This window comes from Oryzias latipes, chromosome 3 (genome assembly GCF_053564925.1).
Source record: "Oryzias latipes strain Hd-rR chromosome 3, Olatipes_Hd-rR_3.1".
Lineage (NCBI taxonomy): Eukaryota > Metazoa > Chordata > Actinopteri > Beloniformes > Adrianichthyidae > Oryzias > Oryzias latipes.
The window spans coordinates 37,966,362-37,992,738 of NC_136239.1; the positions used below are offsets into that span (position 1 = coordinate 37,966,362).

General features: G+C 39.1%; 1 protein-coding gene across 2 annotated transcripts in view; it reads right to left on the reverse strand.

Moving 5' to 3' along the window:
• Nucleotides 1-475: 475 nt before the first annotated feature.
• Nucleotides 476-26,377, reverse strand: part of cdh8 (cadherin 8) — a 117,585-nt gene continuing 91,683 nt past the window's right edge. The window contains exons 7-12 of one of the 2 annotated variants that reach the window (XM_023953698.2): nt 23,311-23,558; nt 12,903-13,039; nt 9,792-9,913; nt 8,951-9,068; nt 2,700-2,951; nt 476-2,578 (exon numbers count right to left, since the gene is read on the reverse strand). In XM_023953698.2, the coding sequence (XP_023809466.1) occupies nt 2,091-2,578; nt 2,700-2,951; nt 8,951-9,068; nt 9,792-9,913; nt 12,903-13,039; nt 23,311-23,558 (1,365 nt within the window). In that variant the 3' untranslated portion in view covers nt 476-2,090. Of the gene's footprint in view, nt 2,585-2,699; nt 2,952-8,950; nt 9,069-9,791; nt 9,914-12,902; nt 13,040-23,310; nt 23,559-26,377 lie in introns of both variants that reach the window. The other variant, XM_023953697.2, reaches the window with a different exon arrangement.

Consider the following 26,377-nt stretch of genomic DNA (forward strand, 5'->3'; position numbering starts at 1 on the left):
CAAAAGTATAATGTAGGATATGTACATTGAATCTGAAAGTGGCCTCCTAACCTAATCAGTGTACTCACAGTAATGTTCACTTCAGTTGGATTTTCTGAAAAGTGACTTAAAATGATTTATTTACATGGGATCACCATTGTATACAGCACTTCTGTTTTTAAGGTTGTTTCTGTTTCCACTGGAGAAGCCCAATCACATTTTATTACTTTTATGCCTTTCTTCTCCCACCAGTTTTGTTGTCAGGTTCTGTCATAACATCTGACAACCCCTGTGCGCAAGAACAGACTAGATTTGGAAAAAAAATAGTCAGTGTCTCAACAGCAGATGCTTATTGACTCATTCTATTGTTAGGTTGAACTGTTTCCAGTTATGCAGGGATTGTGGCGGTAAATATGATGTAAACCATAAATTATTTTAATAATATGTTCACTTGGAGGATAGAAAAAAGGAAAGAAAAGGAATCAAGGCCATTGAGCAATATTTATAAAAATATATTTCACAAAGTAGGAAACAATACAGGGTTTCTTAGATTACAGTACAAGGAGTAAATAATTGAACGTACACATTTATAAGCATTAAAGCACGGTATAAAATATGATCTGCATGTAGGACTATTCCATATATATATTGTTTAGTCTACTGAGAACTGCCATAATACTGTATCAGTAAAAACTGAGAATGCACGCTGCTGTAGTGCCATCAGAAATTTCATTATGTGCAGGAGCTAACGTGCAGAGACAAAACCTACCACCTCATTGAAAGCTAATGACGTTAGCAGTAACTTTATGTACAGTATAAGTCTTTTTAATTATTATCATACAGTGTAAGCACACAATGCAAATGCTCTGGAACTGTGATCACGTTTTACTTGGGCTAAAGCCATCTGTGTGTTGTAAATGGGTTTTAATGTTTAGAAGGAGTCACACTATTGAACTATTGTGCTCACTGGCTGCACCCCACAATGCGGTGTGAGTCATATCTTGTTCTGATATAGCATGTGTCAGAGGGATCTCACTCCCACATGCCCAATTAATCCCTTCATCTGTGTTAGTTGCCTGCTTACATCTGGTCTTCATCATCAAAGAGTCCGTGATATGGTTTTGACTTGTTTAAACTAATGCTCAAGTAGCTGAAAAAAGCTGAATGAGAAAGAATCTAAACACACTTGAAAATAGGCGGCACAGAAAAAAAAGAAAAAAAGACCTTTAGGACAGATTTACAAAACTGCTAGAACAGTAATGAAGCACTAGCACATGTATGTCAAAAAACAGTAAATTACAATTGTATTTAATGTTGCTTCTGTAAAAAGAAGGCCTCAGAGTTTCTACATTTCTCTTTTTTGTCTTCACATCGGTCTTTAATAGGTTAATAACACTTTCAACCCACACCTGTAGCATGTAAATACAAAGAGTTGTATAAAGCAAGCCGTTCTAGGCTTTTGATACTTTACAAATCTGGCCACCAGAGAGCATATCAAATTTGGACAAATTCACTTTAAAGCCAACACTGGTTTGTCCTTTTTGCTATGTTTCCATCTTCTCAAACCATACGTACATTCATCATAGTAATGTAGACCATATATTGCTTTTTTTTTCTTTTCCATCTTGTTCCACTTCACCGTTCAGCTGGGTGGCTCAAGGAGACAAGAAGGAAGAGTCCCTCCGCAGCTTCTATATTCCAGCTTGGCGTCCATGGAGCTTAAGAGAGCCCGGCAACATCCACTTACTGGGCAACTACCAGCAACACCAGGGTTTTCTTTGCTACTGGCAGTCACAGCAAATGACTAACACCCAAAATACTGCTAGACACTCCACAACGGAATCTAAGTCACAGTCCACAAGAATCAGAGATCTCCTAATAAAGACATTGTTTGGCTCAACAGTTACAATGCGCTTGACTTAGAGAATGATAACTGCTATACCTCACTCTATAAAGATTACAAAAAAGTCTCCTCCCTTGTTTTTTTATTTTTATTTTTTCATTTTAAACACCTGTTTCTAAAAGCCAGCAAACCTTCTAGCGTTAAATACACAAGTATGTGGACAGAAAAAAAAATCTCAAAGGTCTTTATTTTACCAACAAAACCAAGGTCAGGTCTCACGGTCGCTCTCGCCCACTGAGTAGAGCTCCCCCAGTCTTCTAAAGCGTGGGCCCCACTCTCTGAGATAGTCGAAGTTCTGATCCGAGTCTGATGAGACCGTCTCCAGTGAACTTAGTGAGCCGGCAACAGATCCCCGGCCTTCGTATCCATAGATCTGGATGGAGTCATAAGGCGGCGCCGTTGGATCGTTGTCTGCCTCATGCAGCCGAACATTGATGAATTCGTCCACGTCCACGCCGTTCGGGCCCGAGTGTTGGCCTGCCCGTGGCATGAACTGCAAGTCAGGCTTGATGTCCTTGCGTGGCAGGTAACCGTTGATGCCGTCGGGATTCTGCAACGTTGCAATGTCAAAGGCTTCAGTATCTTCCTCGCCACCCCCTTCGTCATCATATCGGATAATGTTTTCCCTCACGTCTTCATCATCTTTGATGATGAGGGGCTCATTCTTGTGTCTCCTCAAGGTCACAAATAGTACAACTATTACTATCAGAAAAAAAAGATAAACACAAACAGGAAAGGAGAGACGAAAAGCTTGGTCAGGCTTTGAATCTCATCTTACATTATCAAACCAAATCATTGTTAACATGACACAGCTCACCTAACAGGAGGATAATGCAGGCCAGGATGGCAATAAGCGCTCCCATACTGAGGCCAATGGGTAAGACATAAGCCTCCACGTTGCAGGACTGGACGATTCCATCCTTGCTGCACCCACAGACTCTGATCGTCAAGGTGTTGGTGCTGCTCATCGGTGGATGTCCGTTGTCCGTCACAATGATTGGCAGGAAGTACATCTCTTGTTTTTGTCGTCTGAAGGTGTCATGCTTGGCTAGAACGCTGATTGAATTGTCTGTGAGAGATGGTTGAAGACAGATGAATTTTTTGCAAGGATGTGTGTGGGGAAAAAAAATGTTTTTCTTGGTGACAGATTCAAATCCTTTTATTAAACTGTGTGAAGATCAGTGCGGCGTGACGGTAAATTAACTTTATATCCTTCAACATTATGCATGTTTGGGTTTGCACATTTCATAGCTGTTTCTGATTAAAGTCTTTTCTTCTTTTTCTTCCATTTCAGATTCTGAAGGAAGGCAAGCCAAAGTTTGCCATTTCACTTTAAAACCCGAGAAAATAAGGGGCCACTGCAGGCTAAGTAGAAGGCACATGTCGACCCAGAAAGGTGCCAGCTGCTCTTGGATGGCACTTCTCTGAAGCTGTCTGCTCATTAGCTGGCACTCCTTACTCTGTGCACATTATCAAACACTTGCATTCCCATAAGAATCTTCTCCTGCTGATCTTATTGAAAACACAGAAGATTTCTGATAGTCTAACCTTTGCCTCGTTTCTTGAGAGAGCACTGAGCAAAGAAGGAACAGAAGAGTTACAGAGAAAAGAGCCATGTTGAAACTTATGCATTGATTGAGCAAACGTAATCAAAAGATGGAACGCCTAATGATAGAATCACTTGCTTTGCACAATCTGTAATTGATGTGAGCATATGCTCAGATTTATTTTCTTACAAGTGCTGCCACAAAGTGGTACATTCCGCTTTGTGAGCACCAGCATGTCCTACTTCATTTGGATCATTCGGCAGCAATTCTGAAACTCCAAGAATCGACTAACTAACATGGCAAATTTTCGCTTGTAGGTACTTCTCACTTCTTTAGTTAAGATATGTGATAAAAATAGAAACATCAAATATGTTTCTCTTGTGAGGCCAAACTTTAAAGTAGTCAGTTGCTCAAAGAGAAAGAACGCTGTGCAGAAAAGCTTTCCCTACATTGAACTTAATGCAATTTTAACAAAGCTTCCTTGGCAACAGTGTTTAACAGTGCACTTTTTTATTTTTAGATTTGGAGGCTACAGATGACAGCATGGACAATTAGTTTTTCTTTTTACTTTTAAAGTGTCGGGTGTCTTGAGACACTTTCACAAGGCACCCTAAACTAAACATGCTTGTTAAAAGAAGCTGCATTTGTCCAGGACTCCACGGTGGACACAATCGAGGAGGTGGCAGACGCAAGGATATTGAAACTGACGTCCATCGTGGTTGACCCCTCCCACCCTTTGAACCACACTGTGGAAAATCTGAGCATTTCTTTTAGCTCAAGTCGATGCAAGAAGACGCACTACCAAGCCTCATCCCTTCCGACAGCAACACATCACTGGAGTGACACGTAAAATGCCATATTTAGCAGAGAATGCTTTATTTTTCCACAGTTTAATCATGTTCACTTCTCCTCTTTGGGTAATGTTGTTCTTTTACTGTGTCTTGTACTACCAGTGCTGCTGTAACAAAGAAATTCCTCATTATGGGATTTATGAATAGCGAAACCTGAATGCTTTTAAAAGCTTAGCTATTTGGTCAACTTTGCTAAAAGTTTCTGTTTTATATTATTGTTATGGATTGTGTCTTGTCTTTTGGTTTCTATGTTTCATTTTGATTTGTTCTGTGCAGGTTGACTGTGACTTCTCCTGGATGCTCCGCCCCCTCCTGACTTTTCTTCGAGATGGTCACAACTGCCTGGAATTGTTTGAATTGTGTCGACTGCCCTCACTATTGATGCCTCTTTAGTGCTTTCCTGTTATCCTTCCAGTATTATGCTGAGTTACTGTTCTTTGTTATTTAACTTTTTCTCACGCTTGTGGTGATTTATTTTTGGAGATGTTACTAACCTTCTGGAGTTGTTGAGTCCTTCCTGATCCTGGGGTTTCAACTACTGACCAACTATAACATACATATAGCCTATTTCAGGAAGACAGTTGCTTGTTTAACATGTGTCCTCAAATTTTTGTTTTTTGTGTTTTTAACATGGTCTTGTGGCATTTTTCTATTGATGAAGGACAATACTAAGGAAATTAAGCTTAAAAATGCATTTCTGAGTTTTTCTTTATACAAATTATTGTAAATCAGGATCAGACGAAAAAATGCCGATTGCCTTTTTTTTTATACTTGGAAAATATGCTGGGTGGGCCAGAAGCTCCCTGCTCCGTGACGACTAGATCCATGTTCATATTTGTTTTCTACATCTGAGCTGTACGGCTGTAGCTCTGATATTGCTCAAGATTTTTGTTGCTCTGGTAATGTTAGGTTGGTGGTGTGAGGGGCTGTAACTTAGTGGGAGAAAGTGTAAACAGAGAGCTCTCAGCAGTGGGGAGGGAAAAGGGGAGGGGATGTTCCGTGCCAATGGTCCCGCCCACAACTCACTCTTTTTTTCCCCTCTTCTTCTTTTTTTCCACTCTTCTTTTTCCCAGAATAAAATTGGCATAATCATAGTTAAGATCACTGCGAATGCTTTTACAATAGATCAACTACATCTACATACATCTACATACTTTTGAGTTTTTAAACATGAGTGCATTATTGCAAAACTGCTGATTTTCATTTAAACTGTGTCAATGCTTCAATTCTTAACTAAAAAAGTTTAGCATGGTAGGACTATTGCTCTATTTTTTTATTGTAACATATATACATTTTTACAAAATTCCTGTAGGACAAGACACTAGAATGGAGTGTCACATCACAACAACAGTCATAAAGGTGGAAGAAGAGTTCCAATTCAGGTTATGTCATGTTAGATTGAACTTGTTGCCATTGGAGAGTTAGATGTGCTGCAGTTCTTGATCAACAAGATGAGATAAAAAAACATTTCTGCAGTTGTTTTGTGATGAGCAAAACGTAAAAAAAGGGGGAGGGGGTAGATCCTCTCCATGGTCTTAAATAACAGAAGCTGTCAAAATGAAAAGCACAAAATGCTGAGAAATCTGAGCAGGAGGCGTGACAGATTTATGAGTTAGAAAAATCATCTAAGAAGGGGAGGGTAAATATCTTGGCCTGCCTGCAACCTGCATGTAAACAAAGTAATATATTTGGTCTTAGACAGCTGGTAATTGTCATTTTAATTTGGATCTCCTCATCCTTTATCGGCAGTGGAAAAGCTTCTTGTGGCAGCTTTTAGGTCTATGAATGTTTCTGGGAGCAGCTTTGCTTACGATTGACATGTGGTTAAAAAAAATGAATTTAGCTGACATGGAAAGTTCGCTGCATAATTTCCGCACAAATTAAATGCAAAATTATCTCTAATAAATTTAGTAGAAAAAATTACCTGAGTTCCTGCCTAACTTAACCTTATTTTTCAAACGTTTCTTCCAAGAGTTAGTCATAGTCTGACAGGAGCTTGTTTTTCATATTTTGCAATATTAGCGTCTTATTCTCTCTCCTACTGATTACAGGCTGCTGTGATCTGCTGTATCCTTGCCTACTAAATGTTGGGCTGCCAGGGATCTCAATATGTTGTGTACAGCTGGTCAGAACCTCAGCCATTTTTTCATGACAGGCAACCCTTAACCTCTTCACTTTGCAATCCCTACAATTAGACTCATCATCACAAACAAAAGCCACGCTCAGAGCCCTGCTGCTCTTCACTGAAGTGTCTCCCACAGCTGCCGATTCTGATAGAAATAGTCACTGAAGTGCTGGGGGGGGGGTGCAGTGTGATGGGCTTCTTTTCTCTGGCTGGCATTAACAATAATATGGGCAATTGGTGGGTGTGGAGTGGAATGTAATATGTTGCAGAAGCACAACACATATTTACTTTGGTTCCAGGCAACAACAACAAAATGAAGACTTTTCTGACGTTTCCTCTAACATGCAGTTGTTCTTTTGTCTTTTCTACAGGAACTTTTAGGCTTTACACCTAAACAGTGTTGCCAGATTGGGCGGTTTTGATTTTAAATTTGCATCCAAATATTGCTTTAAGGGGGTGGACATAATTCGGATAGGTTTGGGGTCAGTTTAGGAGTTTTTAGTCCCTCATTAAAATATTTGGGACGTGAGGTCAGAAGAGGCAGTGACTCACCTGTCATCATCCTCCCATCCAATGAGATGTATAGCTTCTAATGATAAAATAAATATGTGTCCTCTAAATGCAACTCAATTTTATTTCTCATCATTTTTAAACTTAAAATCTCTGTATTGGCATGTTTCCTGGTCAATTAGGTGAAGCAGGACCAAGCTCTGCATTACAGCAGATTGAGCAATCCAATGCAAACTGGGTTGATTGCAAGCTTTTTCATTTCATGCATCCCTGATTTTTTTTACTTATCTTTACTTCTTGAGTGATAGGCATTTACTCAAGAAATGTATTTTTACAGTTGTCTATTGTTTTAGTGTTCGGATCAAACGTAATGCTGCACTGAAAAAAACAGAATGAGGCAGGCAGGACAACAACTGTGCATTTTTGTGATATCAATATAAACAACAACAACAGATCTATGGTTTTAAAAAGACATTAATGCTTTTTGTAGGAATTGTATTGTTTGTGTTGCACAAAATGTCTTGTTGATTCACAATTAGAAAAATGCTAAATACTTTTGGGAGTAATCTCTAGTGATAAGTTATTTGATTAATCTTTTCTTAATGTTTTTTATACTTAAAAATAATTGAAAAAGCGTTACTTGGACATTAAGTTTTTTTTTTTTTAAACACTTCATTTCACAAGGAGATTTGCTTATATTTTACTTCATTTAAGTCATGAAAAGTAAAAATGCAAAAACAATTTCCACTTTTTTTTAATATAATAGGTTATATTAGAACCCATAGCATTTAGTTATTTGTGTCCTTCCCATGTCCTTTTTTTTTGTTTTTTTTTGACGTTTGAGAGAAAGAAAGAGGCCGTACGTGCGATCATGTTTGCTTTTCGGTGGTTGCTAAAAAAGCTTAATAGGAGTCTATTATTATATGCTTTACTCTGACAGAGTACAAAAATGGCAGATGTAATAAATCATTAACATATGTCTAAAAGTTGGACTTTCTGTCTAAAATGGAAATAATAATTAATGGACAAATAATTATTGCTAATTATGGCTAATTGTTTACTGATATATTTTTGGGGGGATTGTTTTTATTTTTTTTGTTATTTTTTATTTGTTTGTGTTGGTAGGGTCTGGTTAGTTTTTAGATGACTTTTGGGCTGAAAACCCATTACTATCTGGCAACACTGCACCTAAAATAAAGTATTTGCTTTAAACTAAAAGGTTTGTTCAGATATACTAACATGTTATTCACTGAATTTGTTCAAGTTAAGACAGATCAGTTCAAAACAAAACTATGGTTATTTCTAACATTTTATTTTTTTTTTTTTACATTCTGACTGTTTGGTTAAAAGGAATAAGTAAAAAAAAAAAAATAATTATTTCTAATATATATACAAGAGAAAAAAATAAATTATTTCAATAATTTGGTATTGTTACAAGCAATTATATGACTATTTATTAGCCCCTTTTTACTATAGTATTGATTTTTTAAAGTAAACGGTTTTAAACTTTCTTAAAAAGGTAAAGGTCATTTTATGACCTGTTTTTCAATGTAAACTCTTCCATCAGAAAGAGGTTTGAGCGGCTTAGCCTGCATTCTCTAAGTTGAAACAGAAGGCTTGTGCCATATGAAGACTTTTTAGCCCAAAGCTGAAGACATTACATTTTGTCATTGTGAATCCAGCCTTTTTAGAACCAGCAGCTGGAAGCAAGGCATGAGACTAGGGGACAGATATAGAATATTCAAAATGACCAATAAAGCCATAGGAATATTTAGAAGATGAATTTAGTGCCATCTGCCATGAAACTGCTCCGAAGAAGTTGCCCTTCATCGAGCTCCGAGACTTCCACAAAAAGCCATTTAGAACCGAGTCATTTAGTTTCCCTCAAAATGCACTCTGGAGAAAAAAGGCCCGACTCTTAGTGGCTCATCTGCTAACTGAGCTGCAGTTATTCATCCGGTTTTATTTTGATAAAAAAATAAAACATGCAGACACAACTTCAGATTTTTAGCTTCCAGTTCAACAAATCTCTCACCTTGGTTGTTTTTGATGGTAAAATTAGGATTGTTCAGCATCTCCGGGACGAGCCGATAGTTAAAGTAGTGGCCTTGAACTGGATCATCTTTGTCCACGGCGCTGATGGTCTGGATTACCTTGTTTGAAGACAGAGAAACCCAGAAGATATAAAAGGGAAGACATCATGAGAGAAGGCCACCTATTCATTGTTTTGGGTTTGCTGCCACATACTGCTGCATTGTAAGGGGGGGGTGTCTGGATCACACCTGATAAAATATGTGCTTATACTTGGAGTTCAAGAGCATTATCAGTGAAGTCCTGTTCCAGCCAGGCACACTGTCAGACCCCTGGCTCAATCTGTTAATCTGTCATCATTGGTCTTATCACACTGATGTCTTTGTGATTGATTAGGAATTAGAATTCAGGACGGTGCAGGACGGTTTTCCTTTTTTCTTCCCCCTTTTTTTCTCCCTTTTTGACAAAGCTCTCTATTGTTTGTGTGTAGGTCCCCTGAATGAGGTCGATAGCTGAGAAAGAGAATGCTAAGTACTCATCCAGGGTTTTTGGCTACGGACAGCATTGTACCATCTGGAAGAAGACATGAAAGACTGTCTTGAATTATGATCCACTCTGATCAATTCTGACTGCTCTCATTCTCCTCTTTGCTCTGTGCGGGCTCATAGAGGGAGGACTGTTTGAGAGAAAAAGCACCATACTCCCACCTTTGTGGTTTTCCCGTGAAATAAACAGGCTATAATTCATTGTGGTCAATCATTACAGGGGAGGAAAGAGGGAGCGGAAAAAAAAGACGGAATAAGAAAATGATAGATTGCTGCTTAGAGGAATGAGTCTTTCCTTACCTGTCCAGGTTTTCCATTTTCACACAGAAAGGCCTCGTATTCTGTGGCAAACTCAGGGGCATTGTCATTAATGTCCATTACTCTGATGGCCACAATTGCCCTTGAGATTGGACTGTGGTTTCCTAAGATAGATAAAGAGATGGATAGACGGATTTAAAAGAAGGGGAGAAAGAAGGGTAGTGATGAGTCTGTTATTGCTAATAAAAGGCACTGGAATAAAAAAGTTCTGTGACCTAGTTTTAATTTCCTTTATTTTCCATTTTCTCCCTTCATTTCCTTAGCTGATGAGAGGATAAGCCACACCAATCTTTGTTTCAAATGGTATCAATGATGCAAAACAGCAACTGAGGCAACAGGAAAGAGCGGAACCCATTCAAAGTGCTTTTAGAAAACTCGCAGTACACTGTAATGTTTTAATCATGAGGGTTTACAACATGCATATTAATGAGTCATTGGTAACAGAAGTCTGAAATGACAAGAGGCAATTTAATTAGATGAGATTTTGAGCAAAATTATCCATCCTCATTGACTGACAATCATCAGTAGGGTGATAACCAACTTTTGAAACTAAGAATTAATAAATTGAGATAAGAGAGAGGTGCCATCAAGTGGCCAAGAACACTGGTGTTTTTTCTTCTTCTTAGATTTGTTGCAACTTAAGTTTAATACAGTTTGGTTGATTTTAGTCTTGTACATAATATACTTTCACCATTTCTTGGTTTAACATAACTTATAGAGGTAGAGATTAGTAGTGGGGCAGCCTAACTATCGATTGACAAACCAAAATGTATTTTAAAGACCTACTCTGATCATCGTTTGAGTCAATTTCAAAGCATTGCCAGTGGTCTTTTAGAATAGACGTTTATTGTCATATGCACAGCTTACACTGACAAACGAAATGCCTCTTGTCAATTTTTAATCATGATTATGTCATTTTTAGCCAAAATCCAAAACACTGTGTAGTTTTCTTGGACATCGTTTTTGCAGAGCGGAAGTAGGTCATTAGAAATTTACCTCTGAGATGTTGGTTGTTGGTGCAGAGCAACCCCGCCCTCCCTTCCCTTCCCCAATGCTGTGGGATCGGGGCATAGAGCGTGTGGTCACCTAGTGTATTTTCTACTTCACACATAATAAATAAGCTCTTTTTGTCTGCTCCTGATTAAAAAAAAAACATTTGACTAAAAAAAATGCTCAGAAATGCAATTTTGAGCTTAATTTTTTTTTTACATGTCTTCCATCATTACAAAAATGTCACTAGAAAATGTTAAAAATGCAATTTTCATCAGGGTGGGTCTTTGAAGAGCTTGAATGTTGCATCTCAATATGGAAAGAACACAAATAAATGAGTTTACTACACAGTTTCACTGTTATCTCTGAATACATTACCAGTGGTCAACCTTAAACCTTATACATAGATGATGAAATATACCTAGCAATAGAAAAACAAGCCATAGTAGGATTTCTAAGCTAAACTATTTCCATTCCAAACTTTACTGCTCAAAGGAGGCATGGCTATAATGCAAACACAGTAACAGACATATCCAATCAATCAGAAATAGTTTCCCATCCAAAGGTCTTTAGTGAAATGATATAGATGAGGCTCCAGTGCATTGGTTATTAACTGATGCTGCTTTTTAGAAGGAAAAGTCAGTCTTTTTGTCAAATTATAAATTCAATACGCCACAGAGGAGCAATTAAACATGCTTAGGTTCAGGAATAGTGCAATGATTCCCCCAGGCTTCTCTACATGGCCTGCATGATATTTTGTATCTTTTAAAATGATTTATTTTCCATAAAATCCAAACAGAAAGCCGCATACTGCACTCAAGGCCTTCAGTGCTCCAACAGACAAGCAAAAAAAGAGCTAAGCAGAGAGGTGAGTTGAAATTGACAGCGAGATAGACAGTGATAGATGGATTAGAGCAGCGGGAGGTTGAGACGCGCCCCCTCCCCACACAAGTGATTTTCCCCCAGCAGCAGGCAGGGAATAGAATCTGATTAGTCAGATGTCAACTGGTGCAAGGCAGCAGAACGAGCCTCCGTTTGGGTGGCAAATGGCATCGGGATAGAACTGGAAACACATCTATTCCTTTTCACGCCAGAGGAGTCACCACCTTCTACTCCCCATCCATGAAGAATAGCAAAACTGACGTATTTATTTTGCCAAATTCCTATTAGGTGTTCGATGCCGCTATCTCAAGCCACAGTTTCTTTGCCAGAAGGTATGAAAGCATGCGCTCTGTATATGCATGCTCAACTTGACAACCAGCTTATCAAATGAAGCACAATCAGCAACAGGCTCCTCCGTGTGTGGGATTTGTCCTTACTGCATGACCAAAACAATGTGACAGTATTTGTCCTTTGATTTATTTCAACAATTAACAAGTGCTTCTTTGATTAAAAGAACAAGACAGGCACAGAAAGAGACAGAAAGAAAACCAGGGAGGGATACAGCAGGAGCAGACAGAAAAGTTACAAGCTGTGTAAATTTCGATTCCAATAGCTTAAAGGGGTACATTAAGCTTTATCGCATCATACAGCCCCCTGAAACAGTCTCTATGCAAATAAAGCCTTGCATATGGTTGGAGCTGTTTTCAGCTCTGCCGGCAAGATTTTTCTCTGTAGTCAGGGAGTTTGGTTGTTCACAGATGTTCCTTCATCTGTAATAGATGCTGGCGTTGGAGCAATCCACTCTGAAGCATGTCTTTAAAACTGTTTATTTGATATGTCTTAATGTTATTGCCCTCCCACAAACTTAGAACTGAGCTGTTTAATTCAATCAAAACTCAGCAAATTAACGTGTTTAATGCCTCTGTGGATTTACACGCTAATTGTTTGTCTTATATTCACAAAGCACTCAAAAATCGCTGCCTCAAATACCGCTCAACTGTTGAATGGTGCATTGTGTGTTGCAGCCCACTGACTCCTTTGACTGAGAGGACTCATAAAGTCACTCAGCGGAAGAAGGAAGCTGCGTGCCTTCCTGCAGTTGCCTGATTCCAAATCTTGCATGCACGTGAATGTCGAACAGTCTGCTGACTTGCAGGACATTGCAATTCATGAGGCACATGTGCACAGTGAGGGATAACGGGGCCAGGGGAAGGTACTTACCGACTTCTGTGGCAGTTACTGTGATGTTGTGCCACATGTCTGTCTCTCGGTCCAGCGGTTTGGCCAGCGTGATCTTCCCGTCATCCACATTGATGTTGAACTGCCTCTCCAGATCTGTGTGCCGATCAATGAAGTACCTATGAAGAGAAACAAGCACAGAGAAGTCGAGTCCAGTCACTTTAGCTCGAGATTTGGTCCACCTTCCTCTGGGTGTTGTGGCTAACAGAGCCTTATTAATCGAGGGAAACCTGTAGATCAATATGCATTTTAAAACCAGTAGGAAATCAATAATTATCAACCAAGGAATAATTACAGATTCCACATGAGCAGTATTACTGCTAAACACGTCTGAAAAACCTCCCCCCCCTAATCATGTCAAAGTTCTCCCTTCTGCAAAAAGACCATTAGCGCATGTTACTGTATGTCAGGGTAAGAGATGTGGTGTTGTTAACCCTGTTCAGCGTGCCTCAACACTCGATGGCTCCCAAAGGGTTTGCATTAATGAGTTTGGACAGCACTGTGTCACATAGAACAACATGCAGCAGAGGGAGGGGGGATAATGGATGTAATGGAGATGAACCAACGGCCTGCGTGTTAAGAGTGTCCTTTTTTTGATTTTAGCAGAATAATGTTGTTTTTCTAAACAACTAGCCACTCACCATCTGGATTTAGCAGAACAAATATGTAGGAGCTCCCCACTGGATAAGAGCTGCGGTGATTCATTTAATTCAGTGGGTAACAGATTATAGAAACCCAGGTGGCTTTTCTTAAACAGTCATCAATCTGAAGACAAATTTTGGATTTGCTTTATAAATGTATTATTTGATTATTTTTTAAAAAAAGAACATTTTTACAAATACTTTAGCAAACATGCTCTAAAAAAAATTTGAATTAATAAATCCAGGTATGTCCTGTTCCTAACTGACATGGATGTCTCAGGTGAAAAACTAGTCAATGACAGGATTTACAGCAACAACTTAAACACGAACAACCAAATTGTACTTGCAATTGGTCAGCCCCCATCTCAATTCTTTGCTTTTTGGGAAGTACAGAAGAGATTTCGATGTTGTGCCTTTTTTGATAAAGTAGCACCGAGCCTATCGATTGAAAAGTCATCCATGGATACTTGATGTGTGGCCCCATCACCCAGAACCTAGGTTGCATGTGGCTCTAATTGTGAAAAAAGCTGGAGTCCGAAGGCGAACCTTAGAAGAAATCTAAGACACATTTAAAGACCCACATGATATGTTCTTGTGGCAATTTTCTGAGGATGGAGGACATACTGTACAGACCAAAGGTTTGGACACACCTTCGCATTCAAATGAATGAAAACAATATGAAAAATATTAAGCTTAAAATTGCCTTTCTGAGGATTTACTCATTCCAATCATTGTGAATCAGGAGCAGACAAATAAATTCCATTGGAAAAGCTTCTAACTGTAATGTAGAAACCAAAACAGCACGCCACAAGCTCCCTGCTCCGCCCCATCCTGATGATCATCCACTAGATCCAAGTACCGTACTTTTTTGTTTTCCTCATCTGAGCTGGTATCTGGTTTAGAACGGCTGGGCAGCTCGCCGTTTTTGTTGAATTGGTAATGTTAGGTTGGGGTTGTGAGGGGCTGTAAGCTAGTGGGAGAGAGTGTAAACAAAGGGATGAAGGGAAGTGGGGGCCGGCTTAGTCCACGCCAGCAGTCCCCTCCCCAACTTAGAGGCAAATTTCGAATGAACTCCTGTCACTCTCCAGAAACTGTACTTAGAAAAACAACCATTTTTTATTTGTTTTTAGTTTGGCTAAAAACTGCATAATCATAATTAAAAGGTCACTGGGAATGCTTTTAAAATAGATCAAAAGGTTATTAGAGTGTGACTTTAAGGAGATTTTCACAAAAAAGGAACTTCCACATGATCAAAACAAGATGATGGCAAAATGTAAGACCTGACAAAAATGCTTTGAGCTGATCTAAAGAAGACTATTGTGAATGCGTACTGTAAAAGCCCAATATGGCTCAATAAAATGTTTTATTTTCACACAGTGTCCATCAAAAATGCCATAGATCCAATTATTCCTGAAAAAGAGCTTTCTTGTTAAAAGGCAAACTTTGGGATTATTAGAGGTGTCAAAATATATTTGTGCCACAAAAAAATGGTGTGAATATTTACTACAAAGCAGGGCTGCACATTAAATGCAAGTTTGCAACGCCACTCGAAACTGTGAAATTGCTCTTGCATGTTGCGGCGTGCACAGAGCCAATTTGTGGGACAAACCCACAAAAACTGCTTTCTGAGGAAAACGAAAAATCTTTTTTTGGGGGTCATCTTTGGTTTCACACATTTCATTTGTTACTGTGTGACAGTAATAAACAACCTACTCACCCAAAACACAAAGCTCCAGTGATTCACATGAGCTAATTACACCATGTACTGCATGAGTGTTTCCAGACCTTCGGGACAGAGTGTCTCTGTTCATCTCTGACTGTCTCACTCTCACATTCTCCCTTACACTCCAACAGCAAAGAAAGGTTTGTTTTTTTTTCCTGCCATCCAACTAGGTCTAAAGCTCTTCGTAATCCAATCTCCCAGTCCAATTCATTGCAAACCTTCATCCTTACACAGCCTTCTCTCTGCTGAAGATGCCTCTTTTCTCTCCCCATACCAGGATCTCTTGTGTTGGACTAACTCTTTCCTGTCAGTGTGGATCTTTTGGGAGAAATCAGTAGTCTTTTAATGATGCAAAAAGGAAGAGATAATACAATGAAAGCAGGAAAAAAAAGAAAACACATCAGACAAAGTCACAACAACTGCCTTTGTGAAGGAGTTTGCAGCTATTACAAGAAAGGTAAGAAATAAAAGAAATCAACTGCTGGCCCAGATTCCAATTGTTGGGGAGATGAACCCAGCCGTGACATTTTCATTTTTGAGATGAAATGGTGTAAAATCCTCCAGACGGCGGACTGGGAGAGATCCACAAGGACCTCCCTCCATCCCCCATCCCTACTTCTCCTCGCTTGCCCTGCAGACGCTGCGCACTTTCAAGACAGGCAGACAGCATCAAGCCACCTGGGAACAACCTCTCTCCTGCAGACTGAGAGGATCCCAGTCAAACTTTGACAGCCTCACGTGGAAGCAAGGAGACAGACCCTGAAATGTTCTGCCACCTGTCACTCAAACTGACAGCATGATGTGAAAAGAATTAAAAGCAAATAAAAAATGATATCCGGCGCATTCCTTGTGCAGTTTATCAGAGTGCACTGGTCTGTGAGCATTTGCGTCATGCAGTTCAGGTTTTGCTTCATCTGTTTCGTGGCTTTTAAAGGCGCTGGGCTGACCTCGGTGCCAGGAGTTAAACAGAATGCAGAGGCTGTGCACGTTTGAGATATGCAGCCTCGTCATAAAACAAACATGATTCACCAATCAAAGAGCATTGGGGTGACAGGAGCTCCTTTGCATAGAAAAAACACATGAGCTGTAATCAGTGAGATTGTTATTCTCGTTGCAGTTTATTTACGGATCCGTGCTCTGCACCCTCACAGATTGTCTGTCAATCAAACAGTATGACCAGGACATCTTCTCTGTTGGAGTTTGTGACTGTGGCAAGTTGAAGCGTCATAAGCCACGCTGACTATCATTCTTTGTTTATTCAGGCAGGATTTTTTTTTTTATTTCACTCAGTTTTTTCCACTTAAAAACACACATATGGACTCCCTAAGTCCATCTTTTATAAATATTGATGGTATTTTTTAAGATAATCTGAATAAATGTGTCACACTGGATTGTAATGTAAGAAACAAGATTTACCCTTTTCAAACTGCAAGCTCCTGCCGTGTCGCTGGAATACCCCACTGAGATACAGCAGGAAAGAATGAATAGGAGTGAAAGTTTTGTCCCTGTTGGAATGAAATAAATGAGACACAGAAACCTCTGTGAATGGATATTAGAGGACCTCTGTGCAGAGCCGCTAACGTATCAACAGAGCATGTATGAAAAATGACCAGGTTAGTAACTTTCAAAAAGCCTGCGGTGACCAGCTATCTTTGCATTGCTGTTGTTGTGTTCTGTGTGAACAGGGTGTGCTTGTGATGCTGAAGGTTTGAATAAGTGATCTGTGGATGGGATGAATGGGATTGGTTGAATGCAGGCTATGCAATGGTGAGCACCTTTGCATCACAGCGAGTAGGTCCTGGTTCAAATCCCAGCTGAGATCTAACTGTGTGAAGTTTGCGCACGAGTGAGTTTCCCCTGCTTCCTCCTACAGTCCAAAAACAGGTTTCTTAGGTGACTCTTAATTGTCTCTTAGTTTTGAATGTGAGTTTGTCTGTGATGGACTGCTAAATTGTAGAGTACACTCTGCCTTTGCTCCAGTTGGATAGGCTCCTGCCTCCCAATGACAACAGGAATAAGCAGGTAGAGAAGATGAATGGGGTTTGACCATGACAAGTGGAGTGTTGAGTAAGAAATAAAAGGGGTTGTGCTGCAGTGAGATGAAGAACCAGCAGATTGATGATTACTGGAGAGCGCTGCAGTTTTGTCCTGGTTAATTATCATACCATTTAAGGATTAGATTAGAGGAATTTAAGTATAAAACTGAGGTCTCCTCTTGGACATAGACTATACCATACAAATGTAGGTATCTTGGTAATTATTTAGTCTAATTTAAAAAAAAAAATTGTCCAAGTGCCTCTAAACTGTAGTTGTATATAAGATGATAATCATTAAATGTTTACCTCTCTAATGCTTGTTTAGGAAAAGCATTTAATTAGTGCCAAGAGGGAAAAACCTTAGATGAAAAGTCTTAGGAAAAAATGCCTATGGATTTATTTTAGCAAGGACTTGCATAACTAATAAACTTATGGCTCAATGTTTCAGAGTAAATACAAATATACAACAAAACAAACTTAATATAATGTTTAGCATCTGAAATGTTGAGGATCCTTGATATGTAAATAAAGAAAAAAATGGCTGAAGTAGGATTTAACCCTTGTGCTATCTTAGATGATCCCACCCTTACATTGGCGTGTTCTCCCTACCATGACAAAGGTGGATAAAGATTTCATGTAATCCATGGACACCAGTGAAGATCACAAATCATTGAAGAAAAAAGGTTCAGAACACTGTCTAGTGGGTCTAGATGACCCAACTCCCAATGTTAAAGTGCCTAGGATAGCACAAGTGTTACAAAGAAATCAATCATCAAGAAAAACAGCATTTTCTATGTAAAGGGAAAATATGTAAAAATGTAACAAACAACAGCACCTCTGGTAAGCGTTATTTGTCTGTTTTGCAGAATCCCAACTGTAAAGCATGGTGGCAGAGGTATGATAATGTTGTTGTTTTTTTTCATTGTGCATCACAGCTGAGCATTGTGCAGTGAATGAGTCATTTGCTGAAGTTACGAAGTTTTACTTGGAAATTTGCCTTTTTGAGGTTGGATGAAGCAGGAGCAGCTTCAAAACTCAAATCTGAAACTTCTCCTCATTTGGTCACATCTGCTCGGGCTCTCTTGCCAAGAATAGTCCACACACTGATCTCTGCTTAATGGCCAACCTTGGAGTGAGTGTGCACTGCTGCATGCTTGAGGTTATGCAGACTCTTAGCTATTGGGACTATTGATCAAACTCTGTCAGATTTGTAAAACAAAGAGAGCATCAGTGAGGCTTTAGTGGGCAGACTACAAAGAGAGCAACACCCCCGCTTGTATCTTCCCATTTATTATCTTGCGTGCGGAAAAAGACAAAAAAAGTAAAAATAAATAAATATGGCGCAGCTCTGCAAAGCAGAAAGGTTAGATCCTGTTGGAAAGGTTTGTGGATGCTAATACGTTTCTAGTCTCTTTGATTATAAATGTATGAAGGTGAGTTGGAGGAAAAAGAGGAATAAGATTGAAAAGATATTTGTTTTTCCCACAAGAACAAAAAGCCTCTGACAGTCTTCCTTGTTATAAGGTCAGTCATTCCAGTGGGAGAATCACAGATGTAGAACTAATTTAGCAGCTCTGTGAATGCTGACTGTGGGTTTGATCATAGATTTCTTTGTTTTTTTCCATATTGGCCCCCAGGCCGTTTGGAGGGTCCCGACTACATCTGTGCTATAAATAATCAAAACAATAGAATAAACAAACAAAAGCTTCCCAGCAGAATAGAAAATCTAGCCGTAACTGATGCTAAATTTCCATTTGTTTCAATGGCATCAAATGTGCTGCTTCTATTAGCATATGCCGCATGTCAGCTGTCAGCTCTGCCGTCGCTCAGCAGCAACAAAGCAAGAAGTGACGACTTCCTTGGAAATTCCCGCAAAACTAAAGACAAAGAAGAGTACAGAAAAAAAGCAAACTTTTATGATATATAATATAAATATGATGTATATGTTTTACCAGTGCTTCTGACACGATCAATGCTTAGGAATAGAATAGTGCAATTCTCTGAAAGCCTGGAGTTCATTTCAGACAACCTCAGTGACTGCCAGATGTCACATCGCTTTTTATCAGTGATCAGTCAGGTAGAAAACGCAGGAGTCCGCCTCCAGAGAGAGGCAACACTGAAGGGAGATTTCACAAGTGCACCTGAAATGTTATTGGTTGGATGCATTAAGTACAGCTAAGGGGTTATTTGTCTCTTGAGTGCAGTCAGGACATGGCAGCCCACCAGAGCACCCGCCCCGAGTGGTTTTTGACTCGGACTGGTTCGGTCTGGTTTGGCAGGAGAGGGGGCTGGGTTGAGACGGGGAGCGATTCTAATCAGAGGGGTTTGACTGGAGAGCTTGTTCAAATGGTGGCAGGAGAGCTTCTGCACTGATGCCGCTATTACTGCTGCCAGTCCATGGTCATATCAAAGCCAACGCTTTTTTTTTTCTTTTTTTTTTTTGGAGAGCCTATTCTCTTTGCAATCAGACGCACGGAGAGAAAAAGTAGACGCTGGGCAGGAGCACTTTGCAGGCTGATTGTCTTTTGCGGTCATCTTGAGTGTGAAGACACACATCTGGTGTGGTTTCTGCACGAACACCTGCTGCTCCCTTTTTTTATGCGATCCTGATAAACCCCTGTGAAATACCCAAAAACGTAAAAACTCTGTGTGGTGAGACGGCCCCCAGGTTGTTCTTGTTTATACAGACTAGTGATTTAGTGAGAGGCATCACTGAGACCTCAGCTCTCTTTCAGCCAGCGAATTTAGTTGGATTAAAATCTCCCAGCATGTAATCGTTTTATCACAGAGCTCAGAGTTACGGGCTAATACGAACCGTGAGTGGAACCACAATGAAATGGACTCCATGGGTTAGAATGATGAATCATTTTAAGCCCTCGATGAGAATACGTTCCATCGCCCCTCCGCACAAACACACACAAAGAAAACCATCTGTGATAGATTGTTCTGAAGATCTGTAATAAAGGTTCAAATTAATGAAAAAACTCATCTGTCATGACCAAAAAGGGATTTCTGTTGGCATGTTTCACAGAGCGGATTTACTTTCCCCCACTCATTGGTGACTTTGCAGCAGTAAATAATTAAAACCGCTTGCCAACTGGTTGTAAATCAAGATGCCCCCCCAAGTATATAAATAAAGTTCATAAATGTTCTTTCAATCAGATTTATGTCAAAATATTTTCAAAGTCACTAATTTTTTCCCCCTCAAACCTCTTTTTTGTTTTTGTGGCCAGATGGTCATAAATCACTCAAAATCAGCAAGACAAGGATCTTGACAAAACCCTAATTCTTGTAACTAAAGGACTTTTTTTTTTCTTTAAGAGCAGAAAAAATGAAAAAGTAAAAAAAAAAAAAACAATGATAAACAGAGGTCATCAATTGCACTTAGACTATAGCAGCAAAGAAATGGTGACAGCAGGGCACTGCCATTAAACTCACACTTTATCATTTTAATCAAAAGCAATAGATACATTTCAGACTAAATTACAAATGTGTAAAAAAAAGTTTGGACTTTAGATTCAATAAAAAAAAAGAATAACTTAAACTCAGATGAGAGCCTTTCCAGCTTTGTTTTTCTGGTTTTATCCAGTTATTTTCTGTTTCCAACCACTTACACACATTTACCTTAAGGGTCTGGAGTAGTTTTTTGTTATGAACGTCCACAATGCTTCTGTTTTAGGTAACCCTTGTGCTATTTTTGATGACCCCCCCCCCCCCCCCCCCTTTTATTGACGTGTTCTCCCTACCATCACAAAGGTGGATAAAGGTGGAAAGATTTCATGTAATCCATGGACACCAGTGAAAATCACAAATCATTGAAGAAAAAAGGTTCAGTGCACTGTCTAATGGGTCTAGATGACCCAACTCCCAACGTTAAACTGCCTAGGATAGCACAAGGGTTAATTGGTCCTCAGTCTATTTAAGTTCAAGATCTTCATTTTGTCAGGGACAGTTTTTCTTTGGTTTTACGGAATGCTTTAAGTTTTCTTGTTTTTTTGTTTCCAATTTTGTATTTTTACATGCTTAACAATCAAATGTTTCGTCTGCTATCAAGCACCAGTCTCTTGTGTTTAGGTCCTTCAACAAACCACTCATGTTTCAAACTCTTCTAGTTGTTAAATGTTCCAAAAAAACAGAGACTAAATGTATGTTAAACTATGTGCTGTTCTAGTATTTATTTATGTTTGCTGCATGTTTTTAACATTTAAATTACTTAAATCAATTTTTTTCTGTTGTGTAATTTAAAACCAGAAAAATGTCCCCAAAATGTCCTTGACAGATGAGCAAACTGTGATTGAGGATTTTACTGCCATACCTGTAGAATAGAGAAATTTCTCGATTGATGCCCACCGTCTGACAAAGCAAAGAAAACATGCTGCTGTCTCAAAACAACAACAAAGGGGTGTCTCACAGCTTCAGGACCAGTGCAACTTGCTAAAGTTATTGAAACTTTGATGTCTTCTGTCAGTTCATGACCTCAAACACAATGGTTCCACAGCAGAACATTGATCCAAACACAAAACGCCTCTAAAAGTAAAAAAAAAGGTAGTTTAGTGGAAGTCTGGACCAAAATCCAACTTTGATGATGTTTTATGACAGAATAGACTATCCTTCTGTTATCTTTTTAAGATTTTTGCGTAATTGTGATAGTCTTTCCTTTATGTACAACAATCGTACAAAACTACTGACCCCTTACAGAGTATGACACTACAAATACAATAACAGGTAAACTGTTGTATTTATCTTTTTCTTCATTTTTCTAAATTTAGTTTTACTTTTTTACACCCATTTATACCTTGCCTTATGCACATAAGAGCATAACACACTGAAGCTGAATTCCTTGTGTGTTTTTGGCCAATAAAGCCAAATTCTGATTCTGAAATGCATTTATCCACAAAACTGACGCCGCAGTGACCTCAGCACTATTCCCAAAATTGTAACTACACATTGATGTAAAAAACAAGGTAATCATTGCCTCTTTAGTCAGCACATCACCAGAAGAAGGATCACCTTTTCTCTAAGCCAAGGTGATATTGGAAGATAGGTGAAAATCTCAGATTAATGTGCCCATACAGAGACAATGGAAATACTTCTGAAACAGCTCCAACCTGGCAAAATTTTAATACCACAATGGCAGAAAAAAATATCTATTTGTAGACAGAGTGCCTTATTAATAACATAAATACAAATTTCCAAATCAAAATGGTCTGTTCCAAACACTTCAAACACAACTGCAAAAACAACAGATGCTGACAAACAGTAGCTCCAAGATATGAAATGAGGAAAAACAAGCAAAATATGTCATTACACATGAGAGGAGACGCATGGTGCAACTTCAGGGCTCGGTTCCTCTCGGCAATCTCATCACTATACACGAGGATGCAACCAGAAAAGCAATAAGCAAAAAATGAAAAATAAAGGTGGAATGAACCAGTCGTGCTCTAGAGCATCAACCAATCTCTGAGACCCAGACTGCACTCTGCTCACCAGGCAATTACACACAACCTGTTGAGCGTTGTCCCGGGAATGCGGTCAGCAAGTCACAGGAGAATTAATGAAATGCCAAGGTGCAGGCAGAAAAATTGCCTGTATAATCTATCTTTAAGGTGCCCTTGTGGTATTTCCAAGAAAAGAAAAAAAGTCACACAAGATGTGAGTATATGGCGCAGCAGGGCTGGTCATACAAAGCAAAGAAAAGTTGTGTTGTTCACTGCTCATAATCTAAGGGGTTTCTTTCATTCATCTGTGGATATGAAAGCAATGACTGAATCTCTTTGTGGCAGCCAAAGGACACCACCACACTCTCCAAAGGTCAGGGACACGAAGAGATATAATTGCATGCCTCTGTGTCAAGTCCTTCATTAGAGGAAGTCATTATAGTTTGAAAAGACTCATTTGTTAACCCAGAATATTCTCTGCAATTCTTTTTGTGGTAGGGCTGAGGAGCTTCCTCACCACTTCAGTGAGGCAAATGCTTCAGCTCCATTTACCTGACGGTGTTCTTAGAGGAGTCTGGATCCCTGGCATTGACGGTCCCTATGACGGTGTTGATGGGAGCGTTCTCATTCACGTCCAGTAAATACATGGATTTGGAGAAAACGGGAGGCTCGTCCGAGTCGTCCACTGCAATCTTCACTGTGGCTGTGTCCTTGAAGTGTGCGGTGCTGCTGTGCTCTGGCAGAATGTTGGTCGCTTCGACTTTTAGTGTGTAGGCTTTCTTGGTCTCATAATCTAGAGGCTGGGAGAAAAGAAAACAGTTGAAATGGTCCACAATTGCTCTGTAAACATACACAAATATCTGTTTACCTTCATTCTTTTTCTTATCATTTGCTGCTAAGAGAGAATAACACTATGGGTGGTTAGGCTGTCGAAAATGCTTCAAATAGAATAACTCCTTTTTACTCTTTAGCAGAAAGAAAATGTGGTTAAACTTGGAACCAATAAAAGGACAAATACATATAAAGCTGTAGAACTGCCAAGAAATAAGATGGTTAAATGTGCTTACGTTTATCCACATCCAGGGCAGTTGCAAGTTGTGATGAAATGCATGTATTTTGCAGTTATTTTATTTTATTTTATTAGCAATGATAACCAGTTAAGAAAGTATTGGAAGGTGAAGCAAAAAGTAATTACCGTACATTTCTGGCCCAAAAAAAAAAAAAAAACAATGCAACAGCAGGAAACTAAAATATCATACATAAAAACAAACAACGGTAATTTTTTTTCACTTGATAAGGAGCGGTAGACTGTGTTTGTTTGCTATCCAGCCGCCGGTCAATTATAAACCGTGATTGATCAATTAACTAAAACTGTATTGTTTCTATCACGTTATGTTGTTTTCTGGCAATGTCAACATTAACTGTAGTTAAGCAGAAATTGCTAAAAAAATATATTTGTTAAAAATATATATTTTTTAATTGAGGTGAATTTTTATTTTATTTTTTTCCAATAGCCGACACCCAGACCAGATGTTGGCTTAAACTAAAATCAAATAAAAGGTTTTGAAAAACCTATTGCGAGAAAAAAAAGTAACATCTGTTGCTGTAATGACCAAAGCTGAATATTAAACCTTTTTAGAGTAAATGTTCATAAGATGCTGGCAGTCAGCAATGGTTGCTGTTGAGAATAAATGAGGAAAAACAGACATAAAGAAAATGTGTTTACAGTGTTTGTTGTGGTTCTGCTGGCTGTTTGCTCGTTTTAGATTTATTTTGATCACATTTAGATCACTTACTGATCCGAGATTCTCGATAGTCTTAGACGGAAAAATTTACTTCCAAATTTGTGTCAACACGAAACACATTAATTAATCACTGTTTCTTGGAAACATCAGCGTCTTCAAACCACCCCCCGATGTAAAAGGTCCAGTGTTAGACCATTCAAAAAAATACCCCATTTTAGCCAAGATTTTGAACAGGTGTTCATGTCACAGTCTTTCATATTGTTTCTGCAGACTGGAGTGCTGCTTTTTCTTTACTGATCGCTCATCATAAATATTTTAAAGGGAGAGGGGATTTTTTTCTTCCAATGGCATAGCTGAGCACTGTTACAATTTTATTCTGAATCATCACTGGTCACTTTCCTACTACTAGAATAATGGGATCAAGTCCCTTCTACGCTCCATAACTGGGATTTATAGGGAAATCAAAAGTGGGCCTTGCCGCTTGAGGGAACAGGAGCTGGCTTATGGGAGGGAGACAGGCTAAAAGGAGAGGAATGAACAAACCCAGAAATGTATTCAGTTAGAGGGCTCATGCAGGAGGAGGTCACACAGGGCTGGTGCTGAGAGCTCTGACACAGAGGGGGCAGGCGGGTGGATGTCTTGGGGTACAGTTCCGCAGCAGCTGAGGGGATGTTGACGGTGACCTGGGGCTTAGACTTCCACACTCCTGCAGTCCTGTGTCGGGGCAGTCAAAGAGAGACCAAAGCCCCTGAAGCCTCTCCAAACCCCTCTTCTTCACGGTCGGGGAAGCTCTTTGGAACACTCTCATTATTAACCTTCCATTCCTCTACTCTTCACCCCGTCCTCACTTGACACCCCGCCCTCCCCTCGTCCGTTCCTACCCTGTCTCCCTCTGATCCAACCGTCTGTGCTGATAAAGTGGAGGGTAGCCAGAAAAGAAGCCTTTGGATATAATCCTGACAAAAACCAAGAGTGTGGACAGCGTGTGCTTTGATATTCATAATATTCATAAATATTTCAAATCTTAGAAGTAAAAAAACGAGGTTTAAATATTGAGTGTCTAGAGCAGGTGAAGCCATTTCACTCAGTTATGTCCACTTTTATCAACCAAAACTTTAATCAATAGAAAACAATCAATATTAAAGTATAACTAAAAAGACAGAAACAAGTAAAAGAAAAAGTTGAAGTACACCTCATCCCGTGATGTGTTTTATTAGAAAGGCAAAAAAGGTTAGGAACACGGGATAGCAGGAATCCTAGAAGTGAAGCTTTGGACATTCATGACGTCTGTATGGGTCGGTAGAACGACGTTTCAAAGATGAACCGTTGGAATCCACTCATCTGAAACGCCAGTTACTTTTTTTTTACCCTGACAAATAGTTTCTTGTTTAATGTGCTTAAATTCTGTTTTGAAAATATATGCTCTAAAAAAGTGATTTTCATGTTACCAGTGCAGGATTTATGCGGTTTTCTATTATTTCTACAGCAGTAGTCGTGTCTTGATGCAGCAGGTAAAGCTGAAATCTCCTTTAAATATACAAAGTACTGTCAAATGTTTTGCAGAATTCAAATTACCTACATTTTATGTAACGCCTTAGCTTATTTGATTTTTTTAATGATAATCTGAAATATTGAAATGTCTGAATTATAGAAAACTGAAAAAAATATGTAATACTCGCTCACATATCAACCTATTTTTCAGCTATTTATCATAAATGTAGGTGTTTGAGCACAGCTCTGCACGTTTATGTTAACACAGCAACATAGCTAACAGGAAATTCATTCAAAACGACTCCTTTTCATTTAATATCAGCACTTAATGATGTAAGTTTGCGTCTCCATTTCATGCAATTAATTAAACTCAATTTGACAAA